The sequence below is a fragment of the Labeo rohita genome, chromosome 12 (assembly GCF_022985175.1).
Source record: "Labeo rohita strain BAU-BD-2019 chromosome 12, IGBB_LRoh.1.0, whole genome shotgun sequence".
Classification (NCBI taxonomy): Eukaryota; Metazoa; Chordata; class Actinopteri; order Cypriniformes; family Cyprinidae; genus Labeo; species Labeo rohita.
The window spans coordinates 22,448,500-22,462,865 of record NC_066880.1 but is presented as its reverse complement, the minus strand read 5'-3'; the positions used below and the strand labels follow the sequence as shown (position 1 = coordinate 22,462,865).

Genomic DNA, 14,366 nt, shown 5'->3' with positions numbered 1-14,366 from the left:
ACAGACAGAGATAGATAGATAGATAGATAGATAGATAGATAGATAGATAGATAGATATTTTTTATTTGTTGTTGCTGACTCCCTTCCCTAACACAGTTTCCTTAAATTCTCAAGAGCAGGAAGTGTAACAAAAACTGTCTGCACTCACAGGGTATCTGTCTTTCTGAAAAATGGCCAATTCGTCACCTCAAAAAACAAAGAAACTTAAAAACAAACGAACGAACGAACGAACATACAAACAAATAAATAAATAAACTGAACGCACCAAGCATAGTCTGTTTTTTTTTTCTTCCTCCAGCAGGGTTCAGACACTCTTTCCACTCGACAACACAGCTGCAACATCACACACAGAACTGCTGATCTGCTATACACGTACCAGTGATATTGTGTTATACAGCACATCAGAAAATATTATTTCTTCTGCATATTGACTGATTTGCCCAAATGAAATAACATTTCTGATCTGGTATATGATAACGCACTGATCTGCTAACCATGATTTTAATAATTTGGTTTCTGCTGAATCTAATCACAGAAGGACAGTTCTGTATGATCAATATACTTGCCATCAAAAACACAAGACAATTAGAGGTCGGGTTTGTACAAGTGTTTCCACAGCAAGCGTCAAAGCATCATCATATTGCCATAATTTATTCCATTTGAATGCTTCCAGACCAGATCAGATTAGAAAAACTGTTTATGTGTAATTGAAACACTGTGCTCGATGCAGATATGAACATGAAAGGGAGAGTATTCAGTGCTTAGAGCTTGATGATTGATCCATTGTAATTCTGTTCGTGACCGACAGAGCTTACGGGAGCTGTCCACCGCCGTGGTGCTGAAAGACATCACATATACTTAACCAAACAATTAAGGGACATTTCTGTTCTCATATTCAACCGCAAGAAATATCCTTTAATTGTAAGAGTAAGAATATAATGTTTCGTCTTTGCTGATGAAATCTTCCGTGATGTGGATGAGTAAGTCAATCCAGCGCTGCTCCTCATTTGTTTCCCTGAAGTTCAATTTCTTCGCTTCACTTTCCTCTCTTCCTCTGATTCTATTGCCGGTTGATATCAACATATTAAAAGTAAAGTTACATGACACACTGAAACCTCAGAATAAAGATTGAAAGGTTTAAATTTAGACCCATATAAAAATACATATAAAATAACAACACAAGTGCATTCTGTTAAAAAAATGTAAAACTGTGGAGTTACCTTAATGCGCTAAATATTATGTTCGGACATTAATAAAATCGTTTAAAAAGCATTATATACAGTGCAAGAAAACCTTGAAAGATATATACAAAGAACATGCTATCATGAAAATGGCAGTATGTTGTACACAGCCCACAGTTCCAGTCTTTACCGGCACGATCGTCTCCGCAACACGTCCTCACAATATCTAAACACCGTGTCTGAATGAAACCATGTTCACAGGGAGAAATGCGCCTTGTGTGGAGAATTTTCACGGACTTTTGACAGCGGTGCTCCGTCTCGCGCCGCGGGAAGGTCGATTCCTCTTCGTGACATTGCACAGCGATCATCTGTGCTTCATTATCCGGTCAAATAAGCGAGAGATAATCGAAAGCACACTTAAACACTCGAAAGAAAGTTATCGTTTCCGTTTGTGCGCGACGAAACATTCAAGCACCATCTTCACATTCATTTCTCCCATGTGTAAATCTCTATGCTCTGACTGCTACATGTATGTTTAGAAACTGTAATTCAACGTCCAGCAAAATCATCGATAAAAACAGAATGTATCAACAGCACACTTGAACACAAGAAAGTTACCGCTTCGTTCGATGACTCGGTGAACCGCCGGCATTCCACATTTGTCTCCCCAGGTTCGCTTTTCCCATGTTTTCACGAGTGGTAGTCTATGTAAACATGCCACGTTTAAAAGAAAGAAAAAAGAAAGAAAGAAAAGACCAAGCGCAAGAATGTAGCAGAACGCAGGGGTCTCGTTCTTAAAAGTTGAACTGTTTTAATTTGAAAACGCTATGGCGAAAATCGCTTAAAGATGGCGAGACGCGATTTTTTACCAGTCAGCCATGTCTATATGATGCATGTTTACAGAGACCAACTATTTGCACAGACGGAACGCAAAAACGGCAACGTCTTCTTAAGGCAGCTGCATGTATGTTTAGCGCTGTCCTCTTCTCCGGCTTCGCGCCGAATTCCATCTCTCCGCGCGCGCGCTCGCGCTCGCTCTCTGGAACGAGCGAACAAGCCAGCGAGGGCCGCGCGCGCGCGGGGGTGTCCCTCCTCCGCAGTTTGGAGTTTGTGATGTGTCTCAGACTCCGCGAGCGCCGCGCGAGAGCGAGACCTGCGGAGCGAACGCGCCGGATCCTGAAGCGACCGTTACCCTCCAACAGGCGACCTGCCTTTCTCCTTCCCGATTTCCCTCGTTTTCCCTCACAGTGTTCCTCACGCTAGCGCTTTCTTTCAGCGCCGCCACACTTTTTGGTTTATCACAGGTGTATTTGCGATCCTTTGACGTACTTTTCTCACTCACTGGGAATTAAACGGACATCTGAGGATCGTGTGAATGCGCGGCTTTGGAGAGAAGCGGAGATGGAATTGCTGATAATATGCCTTTCTTTTGGGATATTGCAATGCAGTTCGGTGGGAGCCGACTCCATCATTCACATCGGTAAGGAGTGAGCTGTTCAAAGCCATTATTTGTTGCAAATGATAATGAATGCGCCATCCAGAATGAGGACTCTAAGGGAAGTGTTTTGTAGGGGTCGGCGTGAAATATCCATTGTAAATAAGCATTGAAAATGTGCCCCGCTCATCGGGCTGAATATCAATTGAGCAGACCACTTGTGATGATAACGTCTCTCTTGTTCAGATTGCCGATAGATCCATTGCACTGACAGATGCATGGACAAGACTAATCACATTCCAGTCTTAGCAGGTTGTTCACGAGGAACGCGTTAATTGTGTAAATAGCAGATTTCAGGTAAGTTGGAAAAACAGGAGGCGTCTGTCATAAGGCAAAGTAAGCCAATGTGTGTGGGTTGCTCTCCCCCTCCCATCTATAAGATTGAACTTTGTATGGAACGTGAGGGAAATCTTAATAAAGGATGCTGAAGTAAATAAATGACAAGAGGACAAATGCTTATTCTTGGCTATCCCAGACCGTAAATGTCATCTTAACCAATCCCCTTTGCGTGCGCCGGACACCCTGTGCATTCTGATTATCTCACCAAACGTGAGGAAAGAAAGATTTTGGCTCTTCAACAGCAGCAAAGACGAGGAAGAGGGGCTGCTGGGGAGGGCGGCTGTGGCTCTATTCAGTTCAGTCGTGAAGAACTCAAATCCAAACACTCAGCTATCGTACCGAATCATCCGTTGGCTCATTAAAGAAAAGATTTATTAGAATCTGTGAAAATAAGCCACCATATTTGTCGCTGCAGTAGTTTTGTCTCTAAATTCTATTTGGCCTTCAACAAAACCACTTGTCATTCTAACCTTTTATGTCAAAAACCCATCTTTTTGCGTGGCAAAACTGACCCAGGGGGGTCAGCTGTCATATGTTTAGCTTTAACAGATTAGAATGAGTGATTCTGGCTTGTTTTATGCAATCTATTCAATCTGTTAGGTAGTTTGCTGCCCAGCATGTTTGACCAAGACCTTGGGGATGATTCAAGAAAACCATTTTAAAAGCATGCAAAGGCTAGACCAGGCATTCGCACATTGAAATCACTTGTATTCAATGCATTTGAGATGTTCTGAACTCTAGTGGATGCAATATGCGGAGTGAAACGATGCTATATCCTTATGCACACAGAATAATTATATCTACAGGTTGTTCTCAGATGATTCAATTTACCTACCAGCTGCATGGGTCTAGGTCAGAAAATCCACTTCCGTCAATACCTTTAAAGATGAGGTGTTCCAACGTTTTCATCCAGCTCTTAGCTTTAAGTGCAGACGAGGGCGTATCTGTGGCCGTGTAATAGGCGAAGGTGCACAGCGCAGGTGAAATAACAAATTCCAGCCTCTCCAGTGCCCAATACTTCCACTTTGTCACATCCGCTCACGTTATCATCCTGACCAAATTCGGCTCCGAACGGGCAAAGGAAAAATAGGGCCGTCCATTGAATGGAGAGGGTGACATGAAGTGATTTTCAGGGCGGCGTGGTGATTTACAGAGGCAATGGCCATCCAAAACTGGTAATTGGAAGGCTAGTACAGGCAGTGTGGATCAGGGCTGCTCTCACTGGCAACTGGAATGAACAGATGCGACACCCCTATTTCTGCTAAATAAGATGAACACTGCAGTGATACATCAACCAGATTCTACCTGTCTACCTGCCCATCCTATTGGGCTCCTCTAACACAGGTAGAGGAGATGGGTACATTTTGGCCAAACATAAATGAGACCTCTCAATCTCTCTGAAACCATTTCCAGATATCATGCTGGAAATTAAATACATTAAGCTGCCATAATATGAATTAATCTACATGCAACTTGTTGCACACCTTTATTGTAGGTTGCATTGATAAGCACCTGCTTGGAATTTAAATGCAGTCAGGATTTTTGATCCCATTCGTATTAGCTGTCTTTAACTACTACTGTAATTACCTCAAAAAACAATTATTTGTTTTAACATACTTGATATTTTATGTTGTATTGCAAAACAGATTTGGATGTAATTACCAGTTAATACATTAATTACAGATGCAAATATGTGTATTTTTTTTTATATTTAATATCAGTACAACATTTTTAAATTTTTTAATATCAGTACAACATAAAAACATGTATGTACACAATAAGTGCATTGCATCAAATGATTAATTTAGATGTTAGTACATAGTTTAAGACTGGCCAAGTGGGTTCAGTAGTTCAGATTTGTAAATGTCCTGTAAACACTGGCAGGGGTGTCAAAAATGTATTTATTTATTCAAATTATTTATCATTATTTTGTTACATAAAAGGTGCTGAATAAAATATCAGGGGTCTTTTTTTCATATTTATATGTATTGAAGAAATCAACAATCTTGCTTTAGCCCTGAGCTTTCTGTAGGATGAGTTTCCAAAGCTCAACTAGTAGAGCATAGCGCTAGAAATGTCAAGGTCATGTGTTCAATCTCAGAGAACACACACACTGATAAAAAAATAAATAAGTACCTAGTCTGCACTTTTAAGTGGCTTTAGATAAAAGCATCTGCCAAATGGATAAATGTAAATGTTGGTTAAATAATAGGCCGGTGAGCGAGATGAGCCAAGCAAGTCAGTTGCCCCCTGTATGCAAATTAGCAATTGCTTTAGTTTCTTTGTACGCTTCACTAAGACCCAGATAACTATCTGCACATGCCCGCAGGTGCCATTTTTGAGGAGAACGCAGCACGGGATGATGAGGTGTTTCAGTTGGCGATCTCTGACCTCAGCCTCAACGATGACATTTTGCAGAGCGAGAAAATCACCCACTCCATAAAATATATCGAACCCAACAACCCCTTTCAGGCAGTCCAGGAAGGTGAGTGAATCATCGTGTTATGTCTCTTGACTCTCTTGACCATTCCCTGACGTCTGTGTGTACATGCTAAAAAATTTACATGCGAGTTGTTGTCTGGCGGTTTGAATAACCCTCCAAGAAGACATCACCCAGTTTAAATGACATACATCGGCAGGGCCTCTTCTTTTGTTCAGAGCATGCTTACGGCAAGCCAAGATGTCTTGAAAATGTACGTGTGTTTGTTTAAAGCCAGCATGAAAGGTGACGTTTGGTTTCAAAGACTTCCACCTGAAGCTTCCCCACAGTCTAGTGTCTTCTGTGAGGGAAGAGCTAGGTGGAGGTATTGAGTTAAGCTGGACTCAATAACAATTTTCCACATAATTGCAGTTGAGGATGAGTGCTCTGAAGCCTGAGCTTTCCAAAAGATCATTTTGAAAAGCGAGGAAAAGGAGAATGTCTTCTTCTGAATGGGCTAATGGCAGTTAATGATGCCGGGATTGACGACGAAGACGATGGTGATGATGATGATGATGGCAATGATTATTTCCGTTTGAAATCACTGTGATTGGTTTTGAAAATATATCACTGGGATCAATCTAAGTGAGCTATTGACGTTGATATAGCGCAATCTTTGCTAAGGTTTTATTTGTCATTCTTCTTCCTCTACTATTACTGGGGCCTTTATCAACTCGTCTGCAATCATCAAGCACTCACTGTTTTGTCAGTGTATGCACAGTTTTCCACAGTTCTTTACTTCAATGTAATAGGTGTCTTTCAGGTTTGTTTGGTGAGGTGTTTTATTTCCCACATGTCACCATGTCAACCTGAGGAATAACACTTGCACACTTGGAGAACATCCTTATTCTGACAATACTGTATGACCTTACATATGGCACAGGGGAACTTAACTATTTTTAATATAGCTGGTGTTAACATCTAGAATGAAACTGTCTATGTTGATTGATTCACACACCAGGGATAAATCTTTATAGTGTCTCACTGGTGCTCAGAAAATGTGTTTCGCATATTCAGGGAAATATTTTTCTATCTTGCAATCTTGAGATGTGTTTATGGTATACAACAATCTATTAGCTTTATTTTCTCTGAGTTACCACTCAAATGTGCCATATTTTTTGCTACTTTTTGTGATCATCTGGCAGTATCCAGTTATGTTTGATCTTCTGCATGAATGTGTTGTCATGGTGGTGTGGTTGAAATGCGGGGCCTTGTGTAAGTACCTAAGCACAGTGATGCTGTGCTCTCTTGACTGAATGCCCTGTTGATTTTTGGCTCCAAACCATTCGAGTCAGCCAATGGAGTTCTTTTTAGTGGTCACAGTTGCCATCTCAAAATGGTAACAGTAGCCCACATTGTCTGTTGGGATGTGTCGGCGAAAGCATTGGGGCTTGTTTTATCAAGCAGCAGAGTGACTTTTTCATTCTATGGTGTTAAAGGGTGACTCTGAAGAAATCAACAATGTGTCTGGGTCACCAAACTAACAGAAGAAAATATCCCCACCATGCAAAATTCTCCTAAAATATGCATAATAGTTGTGTTTATATGCAACACTGGAAAGAAATTTAAGCTTTTATTCAGCAAGGACACATTAAATTGATCAAAAGAGTGTGTTACCAAAGACTTCAGTTAAATGAATAAATTCTCAAATAAATAATTCTTTTTCAGATAAATGCTGGTGCTAATGCAATTAAATTTCTATTCATCGGAGCAGTTTCCACATACATATTAAAGGGATAGTTCACCCAAAAATAATTTAAAATTAAGAAATAATTCTTCTTTCGAACACAAAGGAAGATATTTGGAAGAATGTTGGTAATTAAATACTTGCTGGTAACCTTTGATAACAACCATGATAACAGATGTAACATATATGTGATGCTGGACCACAAAACCAGTCTTAAGTAGCACTGGTACATTTGTAGCAATAGCCAACAATACATTGTATGGGTCAAAATGACCGATTTTTCTTTTATGCCAAAAATCATTAGGATATTAAGTAAAGACCAGAGATATTTTGTAAATTTCCTACCGTAAATATATCAAAACTTATTTTTTGATGTGCAGTGCTAAGAACTTAATTTAGACGACTTTTAAGGCAATTTTTGATGGTGTATAAATTTGATGGTTTTGTGGTCCAGGGTCACATATTTACAGATATTTCAATTTCGGTGGTGTTTGGGGTGGAATGTGATCCAGACATGCTTTCCTGAGATTCACTTTACTAGTTTTTAATGTGAGACAGTAACATCATTGAATTTTCGCTCCTCAAGATTTTACATTCTGTGTGCCTAATACAGAATAATGTGATGTAGTTAAATTACCTATTACACAATCGTCTGCTGGTATGACTGTGAGCTTCACATCAATAATACAGAATCCTGTGAATTGTTCATTAGATCGGTGCCTATTGCCTGATTCTATTGCCTGAAGTTGATCTTAGATTAATACTTTACCCCCTTTTGAATTTTTATTACTTGCTGCGTGTTTCTTTATAATTGACAAATGTGTTGTACTTTCAAGCTGTATCCTCAGGCTTTCATTTTATACTCGACACCAAGTGTAAAACCTACTACAGAAACAAATGGAGATGGTGTAGTGAAACTCACTAGATGAATCCCACAAGGTTTTTCATGGTGTCTAGCATGTCAGTAAAGATTTGGAGCTTTACCTAAACTGCCTGATCTCACAAAAGAATGTGAAATGGCCAAAACCGGCAAAACTCCAAACTCCTTAAATGCAGCAGGACCTTTTATTTATTGTAGCATAGCTGCTGTTTTCATAGTCGTTCTTTCTCTTAGGTTAACTGTGTAATAGTACTCTAATTGCTTTATTATTGGAAAAGCAATAGCATAGATTTATACCTTCTTTATGTCTTTTGGTTTGTGTCACAACTGCATCTAAATATGGCTGTGACTAAGTGCTTAAAGGAATAGTTCACCCCCCCACCCCCCCACCCACCCCCCAAAAAAAAAAAAAAATACTGAAAGGATTCTCACCCTTAGATGAGTTTGTTTCTTCATCACATCACTTGCTCACCAATGGATCTTCTGCAGTGAATGGGTGCTGTCAGTAAAAAGCAGTTAAACGCACTGCGTCAGTCCATCAGTTGATGTCTTGTAAAGCAAAAAGCTGCATGTTTGTAATATGTGGATTACTTGTGAATTATTGTGACATTATCAGCTGTTTGAACTCTCAATTTGACAGCATCCATTCACTGCAGAGGGTCCGCTGGTGAGCAAGTGATGCAACACTAAAATTCTCCTAATCTGTTCAGATGGAGAAACAAACTCATCAACATCTCGTATGGCCTGTGGCCTGTGAGTACATTTTCTTTTCTGAAAATATTCATTTTTGGGTGAAATGTTCCTTTAATTTCATTCGTTAACACGTTTGATTGCTTACTGGAGTGATTTTCAGAATGTTCACTGTAATTAATCCATGTACTGTGTACATAATCAAATTAAACAACTAATTGTTAAAGACGTAATTAAAAGCACATCGAACAGCTCTATCTCTATTCAACTGGCCCAGTAAAAGTAAGTCATATGGAAAGAGGTATGTGTCTTGACTCTCACAAATTTTAAAAGCGTCTCCACCAGCCCTGTGGTGGATTATGCGGAGAGCACATTTAATAAAAAAATAATAAGACATATCCCCTCGTTTACTAAAGGTTAATGTGTATAAAAACAAGTGCTAATGTATTGCTGTTTATAAGTATGCTATTATTACTGTGGCAGAAAGGAAACTTATACAGCACATAGACGTACAACATACTGCTCAAGTAGCAACTTGTATTCTCATGATATTAATCCCATAAATCTGACTGTATCATATCAGGTGCATTTTTTTTTTAAACTTTGTTGAAAAACCTGTTGTTCACATTCTTCTACAATCTTCTCTCATCTGAATGACAGTTTATACTTTTTTTTAGCAAGTAAAGGCCTTTTCCTTTTCAGTCAGGTTGCTCAGTCTTTGTGCTGTGAAATCATTGCAGATTTTTATAAAGTAAACATAAGAATATCTTTTATATTGCTAGTAATATTTCAAAATGAACACTTACTGGATTGAAACAACTGATAATGATGCATGACATTTTGAGAAATGTTTATTTGTCTCTTAGTCATCTTTGTATTGCACTGCACTAGGCTATATATTTTGCCCCCACAATAAAAACTACAGAGCTTTGATCATAAAACTAAGCATTTAATCACCATCCGACTAAGACATATTATTGGGAGATATAGAATGAAAGCTGATATTTATGTGCATTTGAGGTAAGTAGCCTGATATTCTGTTAAAAAGATCAAAATGATTTGCATTACAGTCTATCAGAATTTGATCTTACTTTTTGGCCATATAAATATCAGCAGTTGCACCAAATTACATATGCTCAGTTTGGGCCTCTGAATAAAATTGAGGTGTTTTTCGTCCTTAAATATGAAGACCATATTCTCCTATAGCATGCTATATGAGCCATTAAAGCCTGAGGTGTCAAATATGATACTCAAACAAAACAAAACAAAAAAAAAAAAAAAGAACTTAACACTGCAATGACTTAACGTGTAAACAACAGTGTTTCTCTGAATTATTAATTCAGATGATATCATCCTCCGCAATCTCTGTGAAACATCTTACGGGTGTTATACTTATATTACGATCAGTTGCTCAGCACAGATAGTGGTTGATAGCTCATACTAATAGCAGGGGTTGATACGATGTGCATAGCCATGGATGCTCATATTTAACAGCGAGAGGACAGAGTTGTCCAAACCTCCATGTTGGCTTCCCTGCTGTACTTGCCCATGCTTCTGAGATGACTTGCACAACCCCAGTGGAGTTGTAATGGAGTTATTTGGATGCCACTGAGAAAGACGAGTCCTTGGACCTTTCTCTCCATTAGGAGATGCTAATGTTAGAGGTTTGAGAAATGACCCGCATATATATTTTTGGCCTGTACTGCTCAGTTTTAAACCATTCGGTGTGCAGACATTGGCATGAGTGTGTGGGATGCATACAAATGAAGGAAAAGTGTGTATTCACACACACACATCAACAGCCCACACACACTTGAGACACACTAGCATATGGACCCTTATTCTGGGCTGTGTGGGCCGAGCATCAATCCTCCACTGACCATAGAAAGAATGACACTGGATGGCTGCTGGCCTCTTTTAGTGAGGGTCCCTGATTCTGTGATTCGCTCTTGATCTAAATTGCCCAGTATGGGACCTTAAATGCACTTCCAACACGAATAAATGAGGTTAATTATCTTGTTACCCAGGCTAGCCGTCTGATTGCCAAATTACATGGTAAAAACAACATATTTGTCCACCCCGGGCAGCACCCTGCACATTTCAGTGAGTAGAATGTTTTCATGCCTAACTGCGTTATTCATGCAGAAACATAATTTAAATTTGTCTGTCATTTGCAGATATTGCCTTCATTACTTGGCGCAGTTCTGTGTTTGAAAGCTGGCTGATTAAGACATTTCTAATCGCTGTCAGAAGCTCTCCACATGGATCACTCACAATTACTGTGATTTTGCCAAATAGGACATGTTCCTGGATCAACATCTTTATCGGTCCTCGAACAGCTTTCCTAGTGAGCAACAAAGATGTTTAAATTATGTTAGGTGTTATTTATAAATATAATTTGTATGTAATTATATATTGCACTTAATGCTCTGCAAGGCTGCTACTTAAGGTTAAAATTGAATGCTACTAAGGTATTTCAAGGCTTTCAGAATCTAAAGATAAGAAGATAAATTATTGTAATGATACACTCTTTACAAAGGTGCATTAATATCATTATTAAATTTACAGTGTTGCTTTATTATATATCTTCTGCCAAATGTTGTAAATATATTGCAGATTTTCAGTTGACTCAACCCAACCCTTGACTCAAATCTAATGATGGTTACACTTTATTCTGATAGTCCACTTTAGTCATTCTACTAACTATAAGTAACTTTGCAAATACATGTGAACTAATTCTCATTCATTTGCAACTACATGTCATATCACCAGAAATGCCTCCGGATGTACCTTCAACTATATTAAAATATCCTGACACATCGTTTCTGTCAAAAATCACGGTGACCTCTTCTTTAAAATGAACGAAAACTGCTGCAGGACCCAAATGTGTTTAGTTTTCATTTTAAGTATCATCAGAAATGCCTGCGGTTGTACCTTTAACTATATTATAAAACCCTATAGATAGGGTTTACAATCAATACAGCAAAACTTGAAATAAAACTTGCTTTTGCTTTTTTTTTTTTTTTTTTTTTTTTTAAACAAATGGCACAATAGAGAATAGTATCAACCATCCCACAATAGTATATAGCATCTGCATTCCTCTAGCTCAAACATAACACCAAGGTCATGGGTTTGATTCCCAAGGAAAACATTAACTGATAAAAATGTATACCACCTTAAAAATGCAATGCCAGTTGCTTTGGATAAAAGGGTCTGTCAATTGCATAAATGTAAATAGTATCCTATAACAGGCAAAGCCTGAGCTCAGCATCGCTCTCTTCATGTGTTCTCTCTGAAGATCAAACAGCAGCAGAGATGCAGAGGGATGCACAGGATCACGGCATCAGGAGATTGAGCTCTCTCTCCTGGGCAATCGAACCGCATCCCTACGCTGTTATAGTCAGTGCTGGCTAACACTTCATGTGAAAGATGTCCATTGTATGAGAGAGGAAACAATGCGGGGGAATTAATCAGGCTGTGAAGGATTCACTGATCCATCTACAGTGGCTAGAGTTTAAACAGCCAGAAGCATCGCTGAGGAAGGGATAAACATCTGAAAGTGCAAGCCTAGGCCTATCTGGAGAGATATATACTGCTGTGACTGTGCCATGGATTCATCCATTAGCCAGGCCGGCGCTTCGAAACCGAGTTGGCGAGATAATTAATTTGCAAACTTTTCCCTTTGCAGTGCATCTAATCTGTGTGCAGTACAGCTTTATAATGGAGAGACAGCATGTCAGGCATGGTACCTGATAAAACACTTCTGTGAGAAAGGCTGATGGCTCTTTAGGTAGCACTGAGCCACGATTTTGAGAACTTCCTATGTGACTCCACAAATATTTGAGACTAAACTTGGACTTTATCGCAGTTTCTTGGGAATTGACTCAGTCTCGACCTGTTGACCTGAGACAAATCGTTTTTTCGGAGAATAAGCTTCACCTTTTCTTCGTTTGAATGGATCCAGTGTGTAGTGATTTGTTGAGAGAGTTTCAAATGTGTTGGGATAAAAAATCTGATCAGCCTGTGATGTCACTAAAAGCAACTCTTTGCCATCCGCCTGTGTGAAGATAAGAACGCTAATCACGTCTGGACCTGTTTGATAGCAACCACTGTAGCTGATTTAGAGACTTTGATCACTACATCAAGAAACTGTTCAGGTCCCTAGTGAATAGTATTTCCAAAAAAGAAACGCGCGGCATCTATGATGACATGCTGTCTGGCTTTAACAATGGCTGCTTTCCTATATTTAGTTTGTTTCTAAGTGTTTTTTTAGATACTTGAAGTTTCAAACAGTAATAAGCCACAAGAGGCCAGTAACATTGATTTTACTTTGAGGCTGTGTTGATAGAGCCATAGGTCAACATTGCATGGATATTTTATTTCTTGCATTGATATTATTTATTTATTGCTGTGCTTCTTCATAGAATTTGGGTTAGGGTTAAGTGTGTGTGTGTTAATAGCTGAATTCTTGGTGAAAAACTACACTACCCATAATCCTTAAGAGATATCCACCAATCAGGGCTGCAAATCACTGCTGAGCTTCTACATCCATGAACGATTGCGTTTTTGATTCAATTACATCATTTGCACAGGTTCATATGCTTAGCAGTTTATTCACATAAATATATATTAATACACCGTCTCTTTTTTTACAGCTTTGTACCTTCTGTTTTCTGTAATTTTAGCTTCAAATCAAAGTTTTAAAGGTCAGTTTCTGAGTCAGATTAGCTGCTCAGATAAAGTCATATGATTTATAAACATTAGTAATAAAGAATATAAATTTACATTACATTTTCAAGTAAAAATTCATTGTTCTTTTCTCATAAAATCACATGACCCCCGATTTATAATCCAGCCACGTTTGTACCATGAATCTAACTTCATGTAAGTGATCAAAACATGCCTGTACATTTGTTCCAAGGATGTCCATGTCTTCTTGTGAGTGCACTTAAAAGACCAGAGGGAAGGGAATCTCAGGCCCTTCTTGGAGGGTGTGTCAGGGAAAGGGATCTCAGAGGGACCATAGCTTTTATTGAGAGCCTCTTCTTGATGTATGATTCCACTCTGGACTAAACACAGTTAAAAGTCAGGGGGATGCAACATCACCCCTGTGGGATGCCCTGTTCTCCCAGCAGCAAGGAAAATAAAAAGTTCTATCTAAAACAAGAAATGCTAAGTATTGCAGAAGACAGCTTTTTTTTACTTTACTTCTCCTAAGAAACTGATTGTTACTTAAAGGAGAAGTTCATATCCAGAACAAAAAATTACAGATAATGTACTCACCCCCCCTTGTCATCCAAGATGTTCATGTCTTTCTTTCTTCAGTCGTAAGGAAATTATGTTTTTTGAGGAAAACATTTTAGGATTTCCCTCCATATAGTGGACTTCTATGGTGCCCGCGAGTTTGAACTTCCAAAATGCAGTTTAACCCTCAAAGACAGAGACAGCTGCCTGCGGCTAAAAATAACTATTGTTATTAAATATCTAATAACTTTTGAACCGCTCGTCCAATCTGAATGATTCTGATGACCGCAAAGGCTTTTTTCCTGTATCACGTTTGTCTCATTTGGATATTCAGAGGCTCAGTAGTGAACGTGATTATGTCATCACATTTT

The 14,366-nt window shown here is 38.9% G+C and overlaps 1 protein-coding gene across 1 annotated transcript in view; it reads left to right on the top strand.

The window, feature by feature from the left end:
- Positions 1-2,288: 2,288 nt before the first annotated feature.
- Positions 2,289-14,366, top strand: part of grid1b (glutamate receptor, ionotropic, delta 1b) — a 395,140-nt gene continuing 383,062 nt past the window's right edge. Inside the window, 2 exon segments of the mRNA XM_051124413.1 lie at positions 2,289-2,661; positions 5,345-5,500. Of these exon segments, the coding sequence (XP_050980370.1) occupies positions 2,583-2,661; positions 5,345-5,500 (235 nt within the window). The 5' untranslated portion in view covers positions 2,289-2,582.